The sequence below is a fragment of the Papio anubis genome, chromosome 20 (assembly GCF_008728515.1).
Source record: "Papio anubis isolate 15944 chromosome 20, Panubis1.0, whole genome shotgun sequence".
NCBI lineage: Eukaryota > Metazoa > Chordata > Mammalia > Primates > Cercopithecidae > Papio > Papio anubis.
In genome coordinates, this window is record NC_044995.1 from 44,833,683 (window position 1) to 44,856,062 (window position 22,380).

The window sequence follows — 22,380 nt, forward strand, 5'->3', positions numbered from 1 at the left end:
GCCTGGGCAACTGCGTAAGGCTGTCTCAAAAAGAAAAAAGAAAAAGAAAAGGAAACTTGGTATCCTTCTCCCTACCTGAGTCACAAGCAGACACCCACTGACAATGATATAGGCCAACTTCCAGAAGGGGGCAGGGTTGACCCAAGGTGTGCCCAAGATCACCTTCCCTTCCTTGTTCCCTGTGTGGCCTGTAAGAAACGTGGTGTTAGATCCTTCCAGTCCCAGTATCTAAATCCTCTAATAAGGCACCGACTCCAGGAACTTTATGTAATTTCTTTTTTTTTTTTTTTTTTCCATTTTTGTATAAAACAAAATGGCCGGAGCCGAGCGGCAGGAAGAAAAGATGTAAAACCTGAGTATGTACATCAATGGTGGAACGATGGTAGAAGGCACAGCGGGTCCGTCTGGAGTGACAGGTGGAATTGGGTTGGGGATGGAGGGGGCAGCAGGTTACACAGGTCTCAGCCGAAGCCACGGGGTCAGAAATAAAGTGCATAGGTCCTGGGGCCCCCCGTGGCCCAGAAGCAGCAGCCGACAGCCCCCCGTCTTCCCGCCTCTGGCAGGGTTCAATTGAGTGTGACTCGCAGGTAGGAGGTGGGCACGTAGCCCTCGCCTCCCTCTTTCCGCCTGACCCGGGTCCAGCCGTCCCCTTTGTCTTCTTCCATAAGACTGAGGTCTTCACCCTCGGCCATAGAGATGGTGCCCTCGCTGGACCCTGTGATGGGGGTGGGGGTGGGCCCAGATCTGCTTTAGGCAAATGTATTATTTTTATTTTTTATTTTTGAGACTGAGTCTCGTTCTGTCGCCCAGGCTGGAGTGCAATGGCGCGATCTCAGCTCCCTGCAACCTCCGCTTCCTGGGTTCAAGGGATTCTCCTGCCTCAACCTCCTGAGTAGTTGGGATCACAGGCGTGTGCCACCGCACCTGGCTAATTTTTGTATTTTTAGTAGAGATGGGGTTTCAACATGTTCGCCAGACTGGTCTGGAATGCTTGACCTCAAGTGATCTGCCTGCCTCAGCCTCCCAAACTGCTGGGATTACAAGCCTGAGCCACCCGCCCAGCCCTGCTTTAGGCAAATTTAAACTGAACCTAGCTAGAGACACTGCCGCCCATCCCCGCCAAGCCCACTCTGGCCATTCTCACCTTCAAAGTGGTAGATGGCCACACAGTGACCTATGGGCGATGTGGGTTCCTCCTCGAAATCCTCATCAAACTCCGTGTAAATGGGGGTATCCTGGCTCTCTTCTGAGGGAGGCTCTTCAGAGCTGTTTGGGGAGAACTCGGCAGATAAAGACACGCCCCCCTGGGACCCTGGGAACAGACTCACTCTGGCGTCACCCCTCACCTCTCCTTGGTGTCCTGTGATCCGCTGTTGCTGCTGCTGTCTGGTGGGGCGCTGGCAGGGGGGTCGGGAGGCCGGGCGTGCCGGCTCAGGCTGTCTCCCCGGTTGCTAAGGACTCGACTTTCAGCTTCTGCCAGCCACGCCTGGGAGGAGGGGACGGACGGCAAAATCGTTCCAGGGCAGAGCTCTGGGGTCAGCCCACTCTGGACTCAGACAGAGGTTCCCTGACATCACCCACGCACAGCCAAGGCTGTGATGGAAAACAGTTGGAGACCCCCAGCTCCGAACACCTCCCCTCTCCCCGACCCCCCGACCCCACCCCTACCCCCACCCGGCAGTGACTCAGCCAGGCACGCTGGCTCCTGCCCCTCCCCAGGGTCTTTTCTGACCTCATACTTCTGCACCTCCAATTTCAGCCGTTCGATGTTGCTCAGGGTTTCCGCGATCTGGGGCTCCAAGCTGGCGGGGTCTCCCATCTGGGGTGTCTTCTCATAGACATCCTTCATTTTCTTTAGGGCTTCCCTATGACAAGGGAGAGAGGCAGACAGGAAAACATAGCTCCTTGTGAGCTTTTTTGTTGCTGTTTTGTTTTGTTTGAGTCAGGGTCTTGCTCTGACTCCTTCCCCAGGCTGGTGTGCAGTGGTGCCATCATGGCTCACTGCAACCTTGACCTCCCGGGCTCAAGGGATACTCCTGCCTCAGTCTCCTGAGTAAGTGGGACTACAGGCCCGCATCACCACACTCGCCTGATTTTTTTTTCAAAAAGTTTTAGTAGAGATGGGGTCTGGCTATGTTGCCCAGGCTGGTCTCAAACTTCTGAGTTCAAGGGATCCTCCTGCCTCAGCCTCCCAAAGTGCTGGGATTAGAGGCATGAGTCACCAGGCTCCATGTGATTTAACAAGCAAAATACAGGAGTTTTGCATCAAGGAGCAAATAGCAAGGCATGACAATGGTTGAGGATGCAAATACTAGTGCCCGACTGCCTGGGTTCGAATCTCAGTTTGAGTATTTCCTAGTTGTGTGAGCTTGGCTTAAATCATTGAACCCCTGATGCTGTTTGCTTATCTTGGAAATGGAGATAATGATCCAACTATCTCATGTGGGTCATTGTGAGGATTAATACAATGCCTGATACCTAGTAAGTCCTCACTATTACTCATATACATATTGAGTACCTACTGCATACAGGTACTATTCTAAGCATCAAAAATATAACACTGGGCTGGCCATGGTGGCTCACATCTGTAATTCCAGCATTATTCTGGGAGGCTGAAGTGTAAGGATCACTTGAGGCCAGGAGTTCAAGACCAGCCTGGGCAACAGTGTGAGACCTGTCTCTAGTAAAAAATTAAAACAATTAAAAAAAAATAAAAAATAAACGAGGGGAAGGAGGCGGTGGGGAAAAAATAAATAAATATAACACTAAACAAGACAGGATCTTAAGTCTGCATGCAATCTCTCAGGAAAACTTGAGAATTCGAATAAATCCATGTACACTGTTTAGAATAGTGCCTAGAATACAGTAAGTGACTAATAAATACTGTTATCATTATCATTAGTTTCTCATCCGTCTCCTCTATGTCTGTACATACAGGTAGTCGTGACCATAATAGACCTTTGGAAAAGACCAGATCTGAGCTCAACTTCCTTCCAGTTATTTTTTATCTTTTTCTGAGACACAGTCTCACTCTGTCGCCCAGGATGGAGTGCAGTGGCGCAATCTCGGCTCACTGCAACCTGCGCCTCCCGGGATCAAGTGACTCTTGTGCCTCAGCCTCCAGAGTAGCTGGGACTACAGGCGCACGCCACCATGCCTGGCTAATTTTTATATTTTTAGTAGAGACAGGATTTCCATACGTTGGCCAAGCTGGTCTCAAACTCCTGGCCTCAAGCCATCTGCCTGCCTTGGCCTCCCAAAGTGCTTGGATTACACGTGTAAGCCACTGCACCTGGCCAACTTCATTTCCAGTTCTAATACCTGACCCATTTTACAGATGAAGAAACTGAGGAATTAAAAGGTGAAACAAGCTGCCCAAGACCTCAGAGATGAAGCTGGAAATCAAGTTCAGTTTGTCGTGACTCTAGAACATGCACCCTTAATCCCTCCACCGTAGAAACCCAGGAACTAGAGAGTTCTGAATGGAACTTTACACCAATAAAAGCCATTCTGTCCAAGAGGTTACATGCAAATGGCAAAATATAATTTGGCTGCCTGTTTGCAAGTGGCAAACGTCATTCCTATTATGTAACAGGACTGGGAAGAGGATTTTGTTGCTTGGAAAGAGTGAGTAAAGATTTTTTTTTTAATCTGGCAGATTTTTTTATTGTGAATATTTTAAGTGTTTGAGCTGTTAGATAACCATAGGCTGCTTTTTTTTTCTTTTAGCCAATTAATGTGGTGAGCTAGATGGATACATTTTTTGATATTGAACCATCTTTGCATTATTGGGATAAAACCCAACGAATGGTGGCTTTTTTCTTTTCTTTTTTTTTTTTGTTTTTAAAAAAATTTATTTGGGTTTTTCGTCTTCTTTTTTTTAAGAGATGGGGTTTTACTGTGTTGCCCAGGCTGGCCTTGAACTCCTAAGCTCAAGCGATCCTTCTACCAAGCCTCTCAAAGTGCTGGGCTTATAGGCATGAGCCACCACACTCGGCTAATGTATTATTACTATTATTATTTGAGGTGGAGACTCGCTGTATCACCCAGGCTGGAGTGCAGTGGCGCAATCTTAACTCACTGCAACCTCCACCTCCCAGGTTCAAGAAATTCTCCACCTCAGCCTCCCAAGTAGCTGGAATTACAGGCGCATGCCACAATGCCCAGATAGTTTTTGTATTTTTTTGTTTGTTTTTTTGAGACGGAGTCTCGCTCTGTCACCCAGGATGGAGCGCAGTGGCGCAATCTCGGCTCACTGCAAGCTCCACCTCCCGGGTTCATGCCATTCTCCTGCCTCAGCCTCCCGAGTAGCTGGGACTACAAGTGTTCGCCACCACACCTGGCTAATTTTTGTATTTTTAGTAGAGACAGGGTTTCACCATGTTAGCCAGGATGGTCTCGATCTAGTTTTTGTATTTTTAGTAGAGACAGGGTTTTACCATGTTGGTCAGGCTGGTCTCAAACTCCTGACCTCAAGTGATCTACCCGCCTTGGCCTCCCAAAGTGATGTATTATTTTTTAAACACTGGATTTGCTTGGCTAGGATTTTGCATCTATTATCATAAATAAGGTAAAACGAGCCCTCGATTTTATCTTCTTGAATTCTTGGCCATTGATTTGGGAATCAGGATTCGTCAGCCTAAAGAGGCTGACAGCTTTCACTCTTTTTCTGTTTGCTGGAATGACTTGTATAAGACAAGAAGTAACTGTTTCTTTTTTTCTTTTTGAGACAGGGTCTCACTCTGACAACCAGGCTGAGGTGCAAGTGGTGCAATCACAGCTCACTGCAGTCTCAATTTCCCAGGCTTAAGCCATCCTCCCACCTCAGCCTCCCAAGTGGCTGGCACTATAGACACAAACCACCACACCCAGCTAATTTTTTTATTTTTGCTAGAAATGGGGTCTCACTCTGTTACCCAGGCAGGTCTCAAACTCCTAGGCTCAGGTGATCCTCCTGACTCAACCTCCCAAAATGCTGGGATTGCAGGCGTGAGCCACTGCACCTGGCCAAGAAGTAACTGTTTCTCGTGAGTGTGGTAGGAATCACCTGTAAAACTGTCAGGGCCTTGAGATTGTTGGGGAGATCTTTGAGTACCACTTAAATGTCATTCATCTACAGACCAGGGCACTGGCTCGTGCCTATAAGCCCAGCACTATGGGAGGCCAAGGCAGGCAGATCAACTGAGGCCAGGAGTTCAAGACCAGCTTGGCCAATATGGGGAAACCCCCGCCTCTACTAAAAATATAAAAATTAGCTGAGCGTGGTGATGCATGCCTGTGGTCCTAGCTAATCAGCAGGCTGAGGCACAGGAATTGCTTGAACCTGGGATGTGGAGACTGCAGTGTGCTGAGATCATGGCACTGCACTCCAGCCTGGGCAACAGGGTAAGACCCTGTCACAAAATAAAAATAAAATAGAATAAAATTTAAAAATAAATAAATAAATGGAAATCATCTACTATTTTATCATGTTCCTTGCCTGCCCTTCCCCACCCCACCACCTTACCTCTGGTCAACCTCCTTCTGAAGTTCACGACTGCGTTCTTCTAACTGCTGTTGAAGCCGCTTTCGCTGCTGCTCTGGGGGCAAATGGCTAAAATCCTCGGTCACCACTGTCTGCAAGGTGGGTAGAGGGCTGAATTTGGGATCAAGGAGTCTAGGCTGCCAGACTCTGCACCCTTCTGAGATATTTCACTTCCTTCCCCAGCCATGGTTCTTGGCAGCGAGGCCATGCACAAAGCAAAGCGGGTCTGGGTTGGGCAACCAGGGAAGAGGGGCCCAGCCAGCGGCAGGAAGCGAGCCCAGGGTCCCGCCACCCGCCGCTGGGCAGGCTAGGGCCACCACCTTCTCCTGCCCCGAGGCCTCACTTACCCCACGGCTGCCTCGAAGGCTGCGGAAGGATGCTAGCCTCGGTTTGACCGACTTACTGATCTCGCTCAGTATGGCCAAGGGGTCACGGCCGGAGCGGGGGGACGGGGGTCCGTTAGGCAATGCCGAGGGTACGGGACCCCCCAGGGGGGAGAGGGGTGGGGGGCGAGGCTACCGGCGGGGGCCGGGGAGGGGGATAGGTTGAAGGGGTCGGGGGGGGGGGGTGTAGGAGGATGTAGAGAATGAGGACGAATGGACGGAGGGATGGATGCACGGATGGACGGATGGACGCGAAAAGAAAAAAGGAAAAACAAAATGGAGAAAGAAAAACACGGTAAGAAAACCACAACTCAAGATCCACAATCGCACAGAGAAAACGCATGCAGGAGCCACACAGAAACATCTGGAAGGTGGCGGGGAGGACGTTGAACTGTAAGCCCGAAAGCCAGAACTCTCACACCCCCGGTATCTCCCAGGTCTCTGGAATGTTATGTCCGGGAGGCAGGGAGGCCCATGTCTCTCTGTCCACTTAGCTTTCTGGGCTGACAGTCTAGAAGACGCATGCAGGAATCGAGGTCTCAGACAGGTGTGAGGCCACGGAGGACACAAAAGATAAACAAAAATAAAACCACAAGCTGAGAGGGAGTGGAAGGCAGGAAAATGAGAGGGGTTAGCGGCGTCAGAGGTTTAAGCTCGGGGATCGCAGGTGGAAGTCAAGGAGAGGTATGAGAGTGTAAGTCAAGAGGGACCCGGAGTATAAATCAAAGGTATAAACCAAGGGTGCTAAGGTACATTAAAACCCAAAAACCCAAGAAAGCAGGACGTGCAGGGCGGCTCCCGGAGTCCCATTAGCAGGATGGAGAGAGAAACTCGGGGAGTCCCCAGGGATGGTGTCACCAGCCCTCAGGCCAGCTCTGAATTCCACCAGCAGGTTTTCTCCCAGCATCCCGAGAAGCAGCAGACAAACGCCACAGACCTCCCCACCCTGCCCCCGCCTTCGCCTCGGGGGACTCCCAGGCCAAGCGGCCCGCCCGCCTTCCTTCCCTCCAGCCCGGGCTGGCAGCCAAGAGGAAAATTCCTGCCCGGGACTCGGCGTTCAGGCGGCTGGGGCTGACTCAATAGGGGCCCCACTGTCCCCACCTCACTGTCCTTCTCCCCCACCATCCCAAGGGTCCCGGCCCCCACCTTGTTCTTCTTGCCAAAGGGCCAGCGCTTGGTGCGGATGCGGCCTGGGCCTCGGAGCTCCGGACGTCCTTCCGAGGGGGTGCCCAGACTGCTGTCCGAGGGTGCACGGTTCATGGGCTGGCTGAAGTCCTCGAATTCCACGTCGCCCGGGCGGGCAAAACCTGACTTGTGCAGCTCTATAAGGACTTGGGAGTCCTGGGGGAGGGGGACAGTGGATGAGTAGTCAAGTGACCAGCGTATGGGGACTTCCCTCCGCCCTTCCCATGGCCCACTGGACCCAGACCAGGCACCCACGTTCTTGGGATCCACAGCATTTGCAGCCACCTTCATGCCCTCCAAGCACTTGGCAATGATGGGCACCACCTCCAGCTCGGCCTCCGACAGGAGCCCATACCCGGCACCCAGGCGGGTGGCCCTGCGTTCATCCATGTCTTGGAGCTTCTGTAGGGACGGGGACAAGGGTGGCTCAGGGGTGCTAACAGAAGGACTAGAAGCACAGTGATTCACTCTGCAAATATGATCGCACTCCACGCTGGCCCCAACCCCAAGCCAGTCTGGAGGGGAAGACAGAGTCAGGAAGAGAAGAGACTCCAGCCCAGTGTGGTTGGGGAGAGACACAGTGCCAGGGGGATCTCAGAGGGGGACGGCTGCCTAGGGGGTCAGCAAAGGCTTCTCAAAGGAGGAGACAAAGGAGCAGGGATTTGAAGAAAAAGCAGAACCAGCCCTGATACTTCCAGGGCCTGGGATGGGACAGAGAATGGAGCGCTAGATTGAAACAGGAGAGGGGAAATTTGAGACCTTTCAGAGAGGTTGTTAGAGGTGGAGCTTAAAATAATAAGTAGGAATTTCAAAAGGAAAGAAACCTTGCTTGAGCCCAGGGGTTCCAGGCTGCAGTGAGCTGTGACTGCGCCACTGCACTCCTGCCTGGGTGACAGAGCCAGGCCCCATCTCTCTATAGAAGTAAATAAACAAACAAGTAAAAGGCATGCCCAGCAGGAAGAACAGCTGATTAAAAGCATAGCTCGCTGTTATGATAGGTTTCTGATTCCCTTTCAATCTAGGGACTGGGACATTGCAGCTGGGGTTTTGACGAATGTGTAGGAGTTGGCTAACATTTGGGGGCTTTCGGGAAGGTAGGTCTGAGAACTGGGAGCACTCACATCAAATATCTGGGGCATCTGTGAAAAATAGAAGTGGGCTTGGTCTCGGTTGAAGCGCTGCAGTTGAGCTGCATATTCGTTTTTGCTTTCTTCGGCCATATGACTCCGAAGGTGGGCTTGCTGCTTGGCCTGAGGAATGAGGTGGAAGGTACTACCAGGTTCTGGTCACGTCCCACCCGGACCCCCTAAGCTTGTCCCAGACCCCGCCACCCCCTCACACACCTTCTCCACGTCAGCCTTGGTGGCGTTGATATCCTGGTCTAGCCGTTCAGCAGTCTGGGCTGCCTTCTCTGCCTCCCGGCAGTCCCGCTCAAATTTACGCTTACTCTGTGTAGGGGACAGAACCAGAGTGAGGGAGCCACCCTCCCAAAGACAGCAGGGTGGGAAACCAAGGTTTCAGGGATTGTTGGGATGTCAACCAGTAAGTAGGGGACAAGGGCGTACTGGAAGCCTATGGGGCAGGGAAGGTCCAGGTCTGACAAAGAGGGCAGGTCCCTAACTCCAGGATCCGCAACCCTGACCCCCGTGCCTCCGGGCCACAGTCACTGCCACCTCTGCAAACTCACATTCTCCAGCTGTTTGAAGCCGTTTTCCAGCTGCTGCTGGGCCCGCCGCCCTTCTTGGAAGTGCTACAGAAAGAAGAGCGATAAGGCTCGCCAGGGTTCCAGCAGGAGCCCTTTGCAAAACCTGAATCGGAGGGGAGTCCCTCACCATCTTCCTCTCCTGTTTCATCTCTTGTGAGTACTTGGTCAGCTCAAGACACACACGGACACTGAGGTTCTCGGCCACCAACTCCCGCTGGCCTGCAAAGTCATTCACCTCCTGGAGAATCTGTACGAAGGACTGTTGCTGGCTGAATCTGGGGTAGGATGAGAATCGGGGAACAGGGAGTCAGGCCCCCCAAATAGGCTGATGCCCCAGGATGCACCTCCAGGTGGAAAAGGGTTAAGCCCCAAGAATTTAATCCTTGAAGCAATGACAAGTTGTGGTCCATATTCCTTAACCCCAACCTTTGAGTAGAATGTTTGTGTTTTTGTTTTTGTTTTGAGACAGGGTCTTGCTGTCACCCAGGCTGCAGTGCAGTGGCATGATCGCGTCTCACTGCAGCCTCAAACTCCTGGGCTCAAGTGATCCTCCCACCTCAGGCTCCCAAATAGCTGGGACCACAGGCACACGCTACCATACCTGACTAATTTTTTTTTTTTTTTTGAGATGAGGTCTCAAACTCCAATCCCCCCGAACTCCGCCTCTTCCCGCCTCGCCCTCCCAAAGTGCTGGGAGTACAGGTGTGAGCCACTGCACTGGACCTCGAATGTATTTTGGAACACAGAATTTTCCAGTTTTTAAAGATGGTATACTGAGGTCAAGAGATCAAGACCATCCTGGCTAACACGGTGAAACCTTGTCTCTACTAAAACTACAAAAAATTAGCCGGGTATAGTGGCATGTGCCTGTAGTCCTAGCTACTCAGGAGGCTGAGGCAGGAGAATTGCTTGAACCGGAGAGGCGGAGGTTGCAGCGAGCCAAGATTGTGCCACTGCACTCCAGCCTGGGTGACGGAGCGAGACTATCTCAAAAAATATAAATAAATAAAATAAAGATGGTGTACAAGGCTTATACCATCTTTTATGCATCATTTCAGTGGGGTTGGGGACATCATTTTGTAATCAAACACCGTATTTTTTTTTTTTTTTTTTTTTGAGACAGTCTGTTGCCCAGGCTGAAGTGCAGTGGTGCGATCTCGGCTCACTGCAACCTCCACCTCCCGGGTTCAAGCAATTCTCATGCCTTAGCCTCCCGAGTAGCTGGGATTACAGGCACCTACCACAACACCTGGCTAATGTTTGTATTTTTAGAAGAGACAAGATTTCACCACATCGGCCAGGCTGGTCTTGAACTCCTGACCTCAAGTGATCCACCCGCCTAGGCCTCCCAAGGTGCTAGGATTACAGGTGTAAGCCACCGCGCCCAGCCCTTTTTTTTTTTTTTTTTTTTTTTTTACAATGAGAGGTGTTAACATTCACACTAAGTGGGATAAAAGTCAAAACTACAATTACCAGCCTGGCTAACATGGTGAAACCCTGTCTGTACTGAAAATATTAAAATTAGCTGGGCATGGTGGCAGGTGACTGTAATCCCAGCTACTAGGGAGGCTGAGGCAGGAGAATCACTTGAACCTGGGAGGTGGAAGTTTCCGTGAGCTGAGATGGCGCCACTGCACTCCAGCCTGGGTGACAGAGTGAGCCTCTGTCTTAAAAAAAAAAAAAGAAAAGAAAACTACAATTAACAAAAAGTTAGTTCAGGTCAGAGACTGCCACCAAACAAGTGACCAAAGCAACTTGATTTCCAGGGCTTTTTGGATTTTGGAATTGGGGACTCAAAGTAAAGTCAAATGCTCCTTACGGCATTTAATATGGACTGCACACCGTTTTAACACATTAACTCAGCTCGTGTTTATGCAAGACCTACAAAGCTGGAGGAATCGTCATCATCCCATTTTACAGATGAGAAAAACGGAGGCGCAAAACTTTAAGTCATCTGCCCAAAGTTACTGGTTTTGTAACTGCTGGGGCCTTTGTATTTAACAGTTAAGGAAAATAGTGGCAGAAACCCTGAATCACAAGCCCAAGGCAATTCATCTACATAGTAGTGGACTCAGGATTCCAACCTAGATAATCCCGCATCTTGCATCCTTGCTCTCACCTCTAGAGGGGGAAGTGAGAGGAGCGGTGTGGGGTGTCCCAGCTGAGGGAGGGGAAGTGAGACCCACGCACCGCCCTCCCCCACCAATCCAGCCCTGCAGCCCCTCTCCAACCTTACTTGGACTCGGGATCATCCTTGGCAGGTCTCTTGGGCAGATATTTTTTCACCAGGCTCCTAAGGGGAGACAGAGGTAGGAGGGCTGAGCCCGCAGTCCTCCCACCGCTCCCCCTCGCCCCAGGCGCGTCCTCCGTAGCGTCCACCCCAGGGTCTCACCGCAGTTGTTTGGCGTAAGCCTGTTCCACTTCGGTGCGTTCTTTCACGAACTTTACGTATCTGTCCAACAGGTCCAGCCCCCACTGCGTGTGGCGCTCGAGCACCTCGAACTGATCCTGACAGGGGACATGGTGGGGGAGGAGGAGAGAGGAGCCGGGGTCACGATCTTGGGACCCCACAGCCCGCCGACCAGACTCCCAGGGAGCTCCAAGGCTCTGCGTTCCTAGGAGTGGCTTCCCGGCGCCGCCCCGGCGTGGCGCGGGGGGAGGCAGGAAACTGGCGGGAACCCCCTCCCCTTCCCGGGAAGGGCCGGAGAACAGCGCCCAGGGCCCAGCCACCCCGGCCGGGAGACAGGGGTCTCCGACATAGGACCGCCAAGAGGGGCGTGGAAGGGGACAGGGCCACTCCCCCAGCTCGGGCTCCCCTAATCCCCCCGGATTCCGGAAAATCCGGCCGGCCCGGCGTGAGTCAAGGCCAGAGGGGCAGGGTTCCTCGCAGACTGGGGGCCCCTGAGTGGCCAGGGGGCAGGCACCAGGTTCCCTGAATCTCCTTGCTTCCCGGGATCCCCCAATGGGTGACTCAATTTCCCCCACTGACCCCACTACACATCCAAAAGAAATCGCAGAGTTGGAGGAGGGAGTGGCGGTCTGGTCACCCCCGCTGCACTGAGAACTCAGGGATTCCACCACCCCCAGGAAGGGGAGGGGTCAGAGGTCCGGCTAGGATAGGGGGAAATTTCTGGGGCTTCCAGGGCTGAGGTTATAGGCGACCAGGGGGCGATCCCGCCCTGGGCCTGGGGAAGCCAGGGAGGGGGATTGGGCCGAGCTTAGCATCCCCCTTCCCCTCCATGAGCGTCCCCAGCCCCTAGGTGTTGATTAAAGGCGAGGGAAAGGGCGGTCAGGACTTCTAGGTCCCACGTGGGTGGGGATGAGGGTGACCAGAGGGTCCCCTCCCCCCTCCCAGCCGGGCAGGCGGACGACGGGCAGGGACCCAGGGGCCGTAAGATAAGCCGCCTGCCCGGCCAGGGAGCCCAAAATAGGTGACCTCTCCCAGCCGCCCCGGCCGGGCCCCAGGATTCCTTCTGCCCGCCTCACTCGCAACTCTGTGCCTCAGTTTCCCCATGCCGGTTCGGCAAAGTTGCCCTTCGCCCCTGAGCGTGCTGAGACTCTCAGATACACTCCGAGAGAGGGCGGAGGGTGGAGGGCGGGGACCCAGGGGTTGGTGGAAGGGAAAGGCGCGGAGCCCCCTCTAAGATACACTGGGGACAAAAGGGGGGTACCTGGACCCCAGCAAAGGGGAACTTAGAGGCCGGCCGATTGGACTTACCCACAGCTCAGTGCCCCAATCCATGCTGCTCCCGCCGCCGCCGCCGCCGCAGCCACCACCGCACCCGGTCCCCGCCGCCCGCCGCCCGCCGCCCTCCGCCCTCCCCGGGGAGACTCAGCCGAGGGCGGTGCGCCTGGCCCCGCCCCACCCCGCCCGGCCCGGCCCGGCCCACCTCAGACCCTTCCACGCCCCCCTGCACGCTGTGCCACGCCCCCACCCGCGCGGAGCCCTAGTCGTGCACTTCGGGGGCGGGGCCCAACGGACGCTCCGCCCCTTTTTAAAGAAACGTTGCCACTGGACTCCGCTGGACCCCTTAAAGAACCCCCACCCATTTTTCCAAATCCCCGGGGTCCCTCTCGTCCTCTCATCTTCCTTCCCCACTCCAAACGGTTCTTCCTATCTCCTTTTCCCCTTTCCCCGCAATTATTCCTTAAAGGGCCAAGATGCTAAAACCCCAAACTCAGTAAGTCCTTCCTCAACCCCGTTGCAGGGGCAACCTGAGGTCACCCCGTTCTTGCGAGCCGGCCCGGCTCCAGGCGTCTAGGTTCGTCCCACTAATGGTCTGGTCCCTCCGGCCACAGGGCGGATGAAAGGGCTTCGATCCAACCCAGGACGCGCCTCCGCCAAGGCCGGGTCCATTAGCTCCCGCACCGCATCCTGCCTTCCCTCCCCCAGTCCCCGCTGGGAAACTGAGGACGGGCTGTCCTTGGGGCGCCAGGCCCAGGCCCTTCCCCAGCTGCCTTCCAGTTAGCGCCTGCATATGCCCATTTTCCAGTCCCATCCATGAAGGTTTAATCTGGTTTAATTCTCAGTACTGCCCCTGAGATTCCGCCTCCGCCCCTCCCCTCGACATCTGGGACATCTGGGCCGTGGAGAAGGGAAGTCTGTCACCTCTCCCATAAAAGTCTGTTCACACCTTGTAAATCCCTTTGAGGTGCTGGGATGAAAGAGAAGAGGAGGCACTAGGGATTCCCACCCCCATGCACTCCGGCCTTTGGCGCTTTCTCTGTAGCTACAGAGAAGGCGGGGCCTCTTGCAGGGGGGCCCTTGGGGATACGTTCCCCTTACACAAGAGCACCCAGGCTCCCAGGACAGAGAGATACAGGTGAGCCCAGGAGAGCTTTGGGAGCCCACACTGGGACTGATTTCTCTGCTGGGACCTGGCCCCACCTGCTGGTGGCTTCTGAGCTAGAAAATGTCTGATTGCAGTTGGGCAACTGAACCCAGTGAGTTTAGTGGCTCGTCTGAAATGGGGGCTCAGCCTAGCAAAGTTCTGAGTTCACCTCTGCTCAGAGACACAAATTGGAATTGGGGTTCAACCCAGGTCAGCACCACGGTGGGGATAGGGTCTCAAACTGAGGCCAGAGGCTTAACCAGAAGGATTAGAAACCCAGTAAGGGGTCAGGTCCAATCTGGAGTCAGGACTAGTCCAGATCGGTGGCCTAAACCAGAGATTAAGCCTCAGTGTGTGGTGTGGGGGACGAGGGGATGTCAGAATTTCAGGCTGAAGTTGGGACTCAACTTGCAGGGGGAGTTCACCTGGGGTCAGAGTTCAGCCCGGAGTCAGGTCTAGCCTGTAATCTGGGGGTGGGGCTCCAATTGCCTCACTCTGGAATAAAAGGCTTAACCTAAGGCTGGGGTCTCAGCCTGAGGTCATAGGTCATCCTGGGGTCAAACTTTAACCAGAAGCCAGCTTTAGGCCTCTCTGTGGACCAGGAAGATTAGGAAAACAGGTCAGGCCTGAACAGATGGGTGTGTTTACCAAAAGCCTGAGCTCTGGCTGGGAGCCACATCCCTGAGGCAAGAAGAGGAAGTCCGTCCTTGGCGATACTGGGAAATGTAGTTTATTTAATGCCTTGTTGCCCTTGTCTGCTCCCGCTGCATTCTGGGTAATGTAGTCCCGGACCGTTAAGACTGGGTGGAGAAATTCCGCTTCAAGGGCCGGATATCAGATCCATGACAATTGGTTAGATAAACTGCTCATTAAATCACATCCTGGACAATCTTTATAGCGATTGGTGAGAGTGAGCGCGGGGGTTAAGCGTTGTCGGCACTCCCATTCGGAACTGGTGCTGTCCATCGGGTGTCGTAAGTAGGCGGCCTTGCGGAGAGGCAATTGTTGATTGGCTGACGGACTGGAAATCCCGAAGCGCCGGGTCCCGCCGTGCGGCGATTGGCTCATCGGTGGGCGGGCTTGGGCGCCAGAGGCGGAGTCGGGGAGGCGGTGGCTCCAGAGATGGCAGTGAGCGAGAGGAGGGGGCTCGGCCGCGGGAGGTGGGGGCACCGGCTACTTCTGCTGTTGCTGTTGGGCGGCTGCTCCGGGCGCATCCACCGGCTGGCGCTGACGGTGAGGCCCGCCGCGTGAGGGTCTGGGGTCGGGGGCGCAACTTTGTCTCGGAGAAGCCCCCTGGCTTGGAGTGGTCTCGTCCGCCCTCCCCCGCCCCCGACGCGCGATGGAGTGGTCCGGCGCCCCCCGTTTCCGGGCCCGGAGTGGTCTCGTCCCGGGATCCCCTTCCGTCCTCCGGATGGAGTTGCCGGCCCGCATCGCTAGGGTCGGGCCCCTCCCTTTGGGGGCGTGGCTCCATCTCTTGGGGACTACACCCCCTCCCCCCCGGTTGGGTCTTAGTCCTTTAAATTCTTGGAATCACTTTTGGGACGCTAAAGACCCTGAAGCCGCACAGCGGGGTCCTGGGGGGGGGCTATAGAGTGGGGTCCTCGGGGCACTTAATGGGATTGGGGGGGTTCCGTTGAAATGTTGCTGGGAGCTCAACTGGAATCTAAAAGTTCTTCCGGAAGGTGGCCAGGCCCTCCGAGGTGAATAACTGTTCTCTGGGTTGTGCTCATCCCAGTGGGGGGACTTCCACGTGCCCCAGGATCTCTGTTCCTGGGCTCAGAAGAGAAGTCGGAGAATGCAGGACCACCCTTTCCCTGCAGGGAGGAAGTCCCTCTCAACTTTCTCTTGTCATCCTCTGGGCCTTTCCTAAACAGAGGGGTACCAGGAGGCCCTTCGGGGGATCCTCGTGCCAGACTCCTGGGGCTGGGCAGAGGTCTGAACTGCCTCTGCCTCGTTGGTCTCCGGCAGGGGGAGAAGCGAGCAGACATCCAGCTGAACAACTTCGGTTTCTACACCAACGGCTCCCTGGAGGTGGAGTTGAGCCTCCTGCGGCTGGGCCTCCGGGAGGCAGAAGAGAAGTCCCTGCTGGTGAGGGACCTTGAGGAGTTTGCTAAAGGACAGCAGGATGCAATCCCCTGGTTCTGGGTTCCCAGCTCTGCCTCTACCCATGTAATCTTGTGCAAGTCCCGTGATCTCTCTGAGCCTGTTTCCTCATCTGTAACTGGGAATACTGATGTCTTAAACAGGATGTGCTAGGCACTTTTCTTAAGACTTGGGGGACAGGCAGGGCGCGGTGGCTCGGGCTTTGTAGTCCTAGCACTTTGGGAGGCCAAGGTGGGAGGATTGCCTGAGGCCAGGAGTTCAAGACCAGCCTGGGCAACACAGTGAGAACCCCCATCTCTACAAAAAGTTTTTCAAATTAGCCAGGCATGGTGACGTGTGCCTGTAGTCCCAGCCAGTCGGGAGGCTGAGGTGAGAGGATCGTTTGGACCCGGGAGTTCGAGGCTGCAGTGAGCTATGATCCTGCCACTGTATTCCAGCTTGAGAAACAGAATGAGGTCCACCCACCACCCCAACTCTGAAAAAAAAGAGAGAGTGTGTGGGATCTAGCACACATTAGGTGTTCAGTAAATGTGAGGTTAGGTTTCTATTGCTACTGGAAGGGATAGCTGGGAGATCTCTACTGTCCCTCACACCCTCCCCTTTTTTTTTCCATCCACCAGGTGGGGTTCAGTCTCAGCCGGGTTCGATCTGGCAGAGTTCACTCCTATTCAGTGAGTGGAGGGAATGGGGAAGATGGGAGAAGGGGCTGGAGGGAGGGGGTGGGGTCTGTCCTCTGCACCTGTAACCCAAAGGCCCCTGTTCTTTCTCAGAGGCAGGAACAGGAAGAGCCCCTGGGTGGACAGGGAGGGAGACAGGGTGGAGCTGGGCCAGGGGAGGAGTAACCAAGACTCCCTCCTGCCCACCGCCTAGACCCGGGATTTCCAGGACTGCCCTCTCCAGAAAAACAGTAGCAGCTTCCTGGTCCTGTTCCTCATCAACACCAAGGATCTGCAGTGAGTTGGGGACCGGGGGCTCGTTCAGATCCTTCCTCTGCGTTTCCCTGTATGATGCCCACAGGCACCCGGGCTGATCAGGTGGGATGAGAAGCAGAGAGAGAACGCCACTTACTTTTTAGTTTTGCCTTCAAGTCTTCTGATTATTGGAAGGAAGGAGAGAGGGACTCAGCGGGTGTTGGTGTCTCAAGGCAGAAGGCCCGGATACAGAGGGCTGTTGTGAGAAGGAATAACAATTGTTCACACATGTTGAGTGCTTCTGGTTTGCCAGGCTGTGTCCTGGAGCTTTAACACATTAACTCATCGATTCCTTATCCTGTGATCATCTCTGCTCTTCAGATGAGAAAACTGAGTCCCAGGAACTGGGATTTGGAGCCAGGCAGCCTGGGGCCAGGGTCTGACAAAACCATGTTGCTTTTCTGTAGATAAAATGCTTTATTTTTAAATAATATACTTAGGGCCGGGCGATGGCCCATGCGTGTAATCCCAGCACTTTGGGAGGCCAACATAAACGGATTGCTTGGGCCCAGGAATTGTAGACCAGCCTGGGCAACATGGCAAAACGTTGTCTTTACCAACAAAAAATATACAGGAATTAGCCAGGCAGGGTGATGCACGCCTGTAGTCCCAGCTACTCTGGAAGCTGAGGTGAGAGGATCGCCTGAGCTGGGGAAGTGGAGGTTGCAGTGAGCCAAGATTGCACTGCTGCACTCCAGCCTTGATGACAGATCAAGAGCCTGTCTATTATCATCATTATTATTATACAGTGGGGTTGGCCATAGTGGCTCATACCATTAATTCCAGTGCTTTGGGAGGCTGGCTGAGCCAGGAGGATCACTTGAAGCCAGGAAAACAAGACCAGCCTGGGCAACATAGGGAGACCCCGTCTCTATAGAAAATTTAAAAATTAGCCAAGCACGGTGGTGGTTGGTACGTGCCTGTGGTCCCATCTACTCCGGAGGCTGAGGTGGGAGAACTGCCTGATGCTAGGAATCTGAGGCTGCAGTGAGCTGCGACTGTACCACAGCGCTCCAGCCTGGGTGACAGAGCGAGACCCTGTCTCTAAAGAAAAGAGAAAAAGAGTAGATTGATGTCATGGGAAATGACAAATAATTGCTGGTGCAGGCAGCACAGGAAGGCGGTCGCCGCCTTGACCAGTGGGAACCAAAGGCTGAAACTCAGTGATAACTGACTCGGCTGGACCCCCGCCCCGCAAGAGGGTGCCAGAGGCCACTGAGTCCTTTGCCTGGGCTTGTGTGCCTGAGCCAGGTTCGGCCCCCCAGCCTCATGCCGCACCCCACCCTCCCCGCAGGGTCCAGGTGCGGAAGTATGGAGAGCAGAAGAAGTTGTTTATCTTTCCCGGGCTCCTCCCCGAAGCGCCCTCTGGACCAGGGCTCCCAAAGCCACAGGCCACAGTCCCCCACAAGGTGGATGGCGGTGAGTCAGGCTGGCTGTGCCGGCAGGGGTGGATGGGCAGGTCTGCCCTGTGCACCCCCCATCCCATTTTCCTGCCGCCCCTCTATCCATCCATCTCTTGAAATCACTGCCTGGTCTCTTACAGGAGGGACCGCTGCAGCCAGCAAGCCCAAGTCCACACCCGCAGTGCCTCAGGTTTCAGGGAGGTGGGGCGGGAGGGAAGATGGCACACCCCAGGGCCCTGCGGGGACCCAGAGCCAGCTGATGGAGGGGCTCTGTCCCTTCAGGGTCCTAGCGGGAAGGACAAGGAGCTGGTGTTAGGCCTGAGCCACCTCAACAACTCCTATAACTTCAGTGTGAGTGTCTGCAGCGCCTGCGGCCCTACCATCACCCCAGAGCACGGACCCCAGGCTGAGCCCTCCTGCGGCTCTACTGTGTCCCCAGAGCACGGGACCCCCAGGCTGAGCCCTCCTGCGGCTCTACTGTGTCCCCAGAGCACGGGACCCCCAGGCTGAGCCCTCCTGCAGCCCTACGGTCGCCCCAGTGCACAGGACCCCCAAGCTGACTGTCGCCCCAGACCACAGGACCCCCAGGCTGAGCCCTCCTCTCTCCCCCGCCCAGTTCCACGTGGTGATCGGCTCTCAGGCGGAAGAAGGCCAGTACAGCCTGAATTTCCACAACTGCAACAATTCAGTGCCGGGAAAGGAGCATCCATTCGACATCACGGTGAGCGGAGGGGAGAACAGCAGGGCCAGGGAGAACCCACTGCGGGCCTGGAGCACCACACCCCACTTAGCTTCTCCCAGCTCTCCCGGATGCGGAGTAGGAGCTGTTATACCCATTTGGGAGACGGGGCCAACTGAGGCTCGGAGTGGATGAGTGGCCCAGTAGAAAGTGGGAGAGCAGGAGACCCCCACTCGCTGCTCTCCCAGGCCAGAGGTCAGGCTGTGCCGCTGCCACCGCCGCCCACCACTGTCCCCTCCCCAGGTGATGATCCGGGAGAAGAACCCTGATGGCTTCCTGTCGGCGGCGGAGATGCCCCTTTTCAAGCTCTACCTGGTCATGTCCGCCTGCTTCCTGGCCGCCGGCATCTTCTGGGTGTCCATCCTCTGCAGGAACATGTAATGCCCCTGCCCCTGGGGGTCCCCCCTGTCCCTTCACCAGACCCCCATCCCTATGCCCTGCTGATGCCCCCCACCCCATCTCTCCCTGACCCTCCCACCAGGTATAGCGTCTTCAAGATCCACTGGCTCATGGCGGCCTTGGCCTTCACCAAGAGCATCTCTCTCCTCTTCCACAGTGTGAGAGCCTTGGACCGGGGGGCAGCGGGGGGTGGGCTGGGAGGAAGAGACCATCTGGGCCATCCCCCAAATCTCTGCAGACCCTGGGCTTGTGGGAGGGCCGTCCACCAGCTCTCCACGTGTCCACCCATTTTACCAGTGTGGCCAGCCGCCCGTCCCCTCTGTCCGCCAGTCCTGCTGGGCAGCTCTGTCCGTCACTGTCCCTTGGTTCAGCTGTGACCGTCCGTCTCATTGATTGTCCAACCATTCACCCTTCCAACTGTGACCGTTCCCTCCATTTTTTCAGCCCCAATTACCAGTTTTGAGTCCCACCCACCGTCCTCATTATTCACCTTTCTGACCACCCATCTGATGGTGACGGTCTGTGTTCCTAATCCCGCCCCCACCACCACCACCAGCCTCCCACCCCTCCGTGTGCCTCACTGTCCGTCTGTCCGTCCACCCCCAGATCAACTACTACTTCATCAACAGCCAGGGCCACCCCATCGAAGGCCTTGCCGTCATGCACTACATCACCCGCCTGTGAGTGCGCCCGCTCTGCCTGGCAGCTGGGGGGAGGCGGACAGGGGAGGGCGGGCCCCCCACCTCATCATCACATGGTCCCCTGCTCCCCCAGGCTGAAGGGTGCTCTTCTCTTCATCACCATCGCCCTGATCGGCTCAGGCTGGGCCTTCATCAAGTGCGTCCTGTCGGATAAGGAGAAGAAAGTCTTTGGGATCGTGATCTCCATGCAGGTGCAGATGGAGCGGCCTCCGGAGCAGGGTGGGGAGGGCTGCACGGGGCGGTGGGGGCAGAGGGGAGCGCGCCGGGCAGTGCCCACCCACCCCCGCCACCTGCGCAGGTCCTGGCCAACGTGGCCTACATCGTCATCGAGTCCCGCGAGGAGGGCGCCAGCGACTACGTGCTGTGGAAGGAGATTTTGTTCCTGGTGGATCTCATCTGCTGCGGCGCCATCCTGTTCCCTGTAGTCTGGTGAGGACCCTGCCCCCGGCTGAGGCCCTGCCCTGTGCACATGGGCGATGTCCGTGCTGACCGCACCCTGTGTCCTCCACTTGTCCCAGGTCCATCCGGCATCTCCAGGATGCGTCTGGCACAGACGGGAAGGGTGAGGCCCTGCACCTGTGGGCCCTCTGCTCATGGCCCTCTTCCTGCCCCAGGCCCTTCTTTCTGCCTCTTGGATGCCCTTCCTGGCCTCTCTGCCCAGCCCCCAGGCCTCTGCCTCCCTGGATGCCCCAGTCTGGCCTCTCTTCCCCCCAGATGCCTCTATCTGGCCTCTCCGCCCCATTGGGGGGCCCTTCCCTCCTCTCTGATCTCCCCCTTCGGCCTTTCTGCCCCACCTAATGTCCCTCCAGACTTTCTGCTCCATCTAATGTCCCCTCTAGACTTTCTGCTCGTTGGACACTCCCTCAGATGTTCTGTTTGTCCCCTCTCCCAGCCCCCAGCCCCCTTGCCTCCCTCCCACCTTCAGTCTCCCCTGACCCCCCTCTCTGTGCCCACCCTCAGTGGCGGTGAACCTGGCCAAGCTGAAGCTGTTCCGGCATTACTATGTCATGGTAGGAGCCCGCCTCGCTCACGGGGGGTTTAGGGGGATTACCGACCTGCTGCACGCCCACCCCAGCCCCTCGGCCGCTGCCCCATCCCGAGGCCCCCACCCAGACGCCCCAGCCCGTGGTCCATCAATCCAGCCCCACGCCTGCCCGCGCCCCTGCAGTCCTGGCCCCACGCCTGCCCGTGCCCCTGCAGTCCAGCCCCACGCCTGCCCGTGCCCCTGCAGTCCAGCCCCACGCCTGCCCGTGCCCCTGCAGTCCAGCCCCACGCCTGCTTGCGCCCCTGCAGGTCATCTGCTATGTCTACTTCACCCGCATCATCGCCATCCTGCTGCAGGTGGCTGTCCCCTTTCAGTGGCAGTGGCTATACCAGGTGAGCCTGAGGCCCGGGTGGGACAGGAGGGCAGCCGCGGTGAGGGGGGCATGAGCCTGACACCCCCACTCTGTCCTGTCCCCCAGCTCTTGGTGGAAGGCTCCACCCTGGCCTTCTTCGTGCTCACGGGCTACAAGTTCCAGCCCACAGGGGACAACCCGTACCTGCAGCTGCCCCAGGAGGACGAGGAGGATGTTCAGATGGAGCAAGTGTGAGCCGGGCACCATGGCAGGGCTGGTGGCTCTGGGGGCGGAGTAGGGGGCGGGCAGTTCTCAGGGCAGGGTGGGCAGGGGGGAGGGACTGTAGCAGCCCTAGGGACAGTGTTAGGGCAGAGCCTGCTGTTGAGGAGGGATGGAGGGGAGATGGGGGCAGCGAGGGCAGCTGTGCAGGTGGAGACTGGACAGCTGTGGAGTGCCTAAGGCCAGGCTGAGCTGGGGGTGGGGTTAGGGCCGCTAGGGCGACACCCAAGGCTGCTCTGGGGGCGGGGTGGGCGGGGCCTAGGTAGTTGGGGGTAGAATGGGTGGGGCCTGGGCTACTGTGGGGGTGAGGTGGGTGGGGCCTGAGTGGTTCAGGGTAGGGTGGGCGGGGCCAGGGCTGCTGTGGCGGGGGCGGGGCCTAGGTGGTTGGGGTAGAAGAGTAGGGCCTGGGCTGCTGTAGGGGGTGGGTGGGCGGGGCCTGCTGCCCTGCAGCGCTGGACGCCTCCTTGCTGTCTGCCCCCAGAATGACCGACTCTGGGTTCCGAGAAGGCCTCTCCAAAGTCAACAAAACAGCCAGCGGGCGGGAACTGTTATGATCACCTCCACATCTCAGACCAAAGGATCCTTCTCCCCTAGCATTTCTCACTCCTGCCCTTCTTCCACAGCGTATGTGGGGAGGTGGAGGGGGTCCATCTGGACCAGGCGCCCAGCTCCCCGGGACTCCGGTTCCCGGACAAGCCCATTTGGAAGAAGAGTCCTTTCCTCCCCCCAAGTATTGGGCAGCCCTGTCCTCACTCCGGGACCACCCCTCCCTTCCAGCTATATGTACAATAATGACCAATCTGTTTGGCTACACCGGTG

General features: G+C 56.2%; 2 protein-coding genes across 8 annotated transcripts; one reads left to right on the plus strand and one right to left on the minus strand.

Moving 5' to 3' along the window:
* Positions 1-259: 259 nt before the first annotated feature.
* TRIP10 (thyroid hormone receptor interactor 10) lies at positions 260-14,703 on the minus strand. Of its 4 annotated transcripts, XM_021930588.2 has the most exons (16): positions 14,278-14,703; positions 14,055-14,124; positions 11,190-11,305; positions 11,034-11,090; positions 8,925-9,072; positions 8,780-8,842; positions 8,436-8,540; positions 8,214-8,342; positions 7,348-7,494; positions 7,054-7,248; positions 5,872-6,039; positions 5,507-5,616; positions 1,733-1,865; positions 1,347-1,486; positions 1,145-1,266; positions 260-715 (listed from the first exon to the last, which is right to left on the minus strand). In XM_021930588.2, the coding sequence occupies exons 5-16, from the start codon at positions 8,943-8,945 to the stop codon at positions 567-569; spliced, it is 1,482 nt and encodes a 493-aa protein (XP_021786280.1). In that variant the 5' UTR covers positions 8,946-9,072; positions 11,034-11,090; positions 11,190-11,305; positions 14,055-14,124; positions 14,278-14,703; the 3' UTR covers positions 260-566. The 4 variants fall into 4 exon arrangements, with proteins under 4 accessions (XP_021786280.1, XP_021786281.1, XP_021786277.1 ...); XM_021930589.2 differs by lacking the exon at positions 14,055-14,124; XM_021930585.2 differs by lacking the exons at positions 14,055-14,124; positions 14,278-14,703 and adding an exon at positions 12,516-12,625.
* GPR108 (G protein-coupled receptor 108) lies at positions 13,601-22,374 on the plus strand. Of its 4 annotated transcripts, none has more exons than XM_031660058.1 (18): positions 13,601-13,620; positions 15,598-15,717; positions 16,353-16,403; positions 16,603-16,685; positions 17,998-18,122; positions 18,247-18,296; positions 18,389-18,457; positions 18,723-18,827; positions 19,089-19,222; positions 19,327-19,402; positions 19,851-19,924; positions 20,019-20,136; positions 20,244-20,374; positions 20,464-20,507; positions 20,906-20,955; positions 21,239-21,322; positions 21,409-21,533; positions 22,185-22,374. In XM_031660058.1, exons 9-18 carry the CDS (start codon positions 19,092-19,094, stop codon positions 22,351-22,353), a joined length of 1,002 nt encoding a protein of 333 aa, XP_031515918.1. In that variant the 5' UTR covers positions 13,601-13,620; positions 15,598-15,717; positions 16,353-16,403; positions 16,603-16,685; positions 17,998-18,122; positions 18,247-18,296; positions 18,389-18,457; positions 18,723-18,827; positions 19,089-19,091; the 3' UTR covers positions 22,354-22,374. The 4 variants fall into 4 exon arrangements, with proteins under 4 accessions (XP_031515918.1, XP_003914817.2, XP_021786282.2 ...); XM_003914768.5 differs by lacking the exon at positions 13,601-13,620 and adding an exon at positions 14,705-14,862 and having other exon boundaries at positions 22,043-22,374; XM_021930590.2 differs by lacking the exon at positions 13,601-13,620 and adding an exon at positions 14,705-14,862.
* Positions 22,375-22,380: the final 6 nt, after the last annotated feature.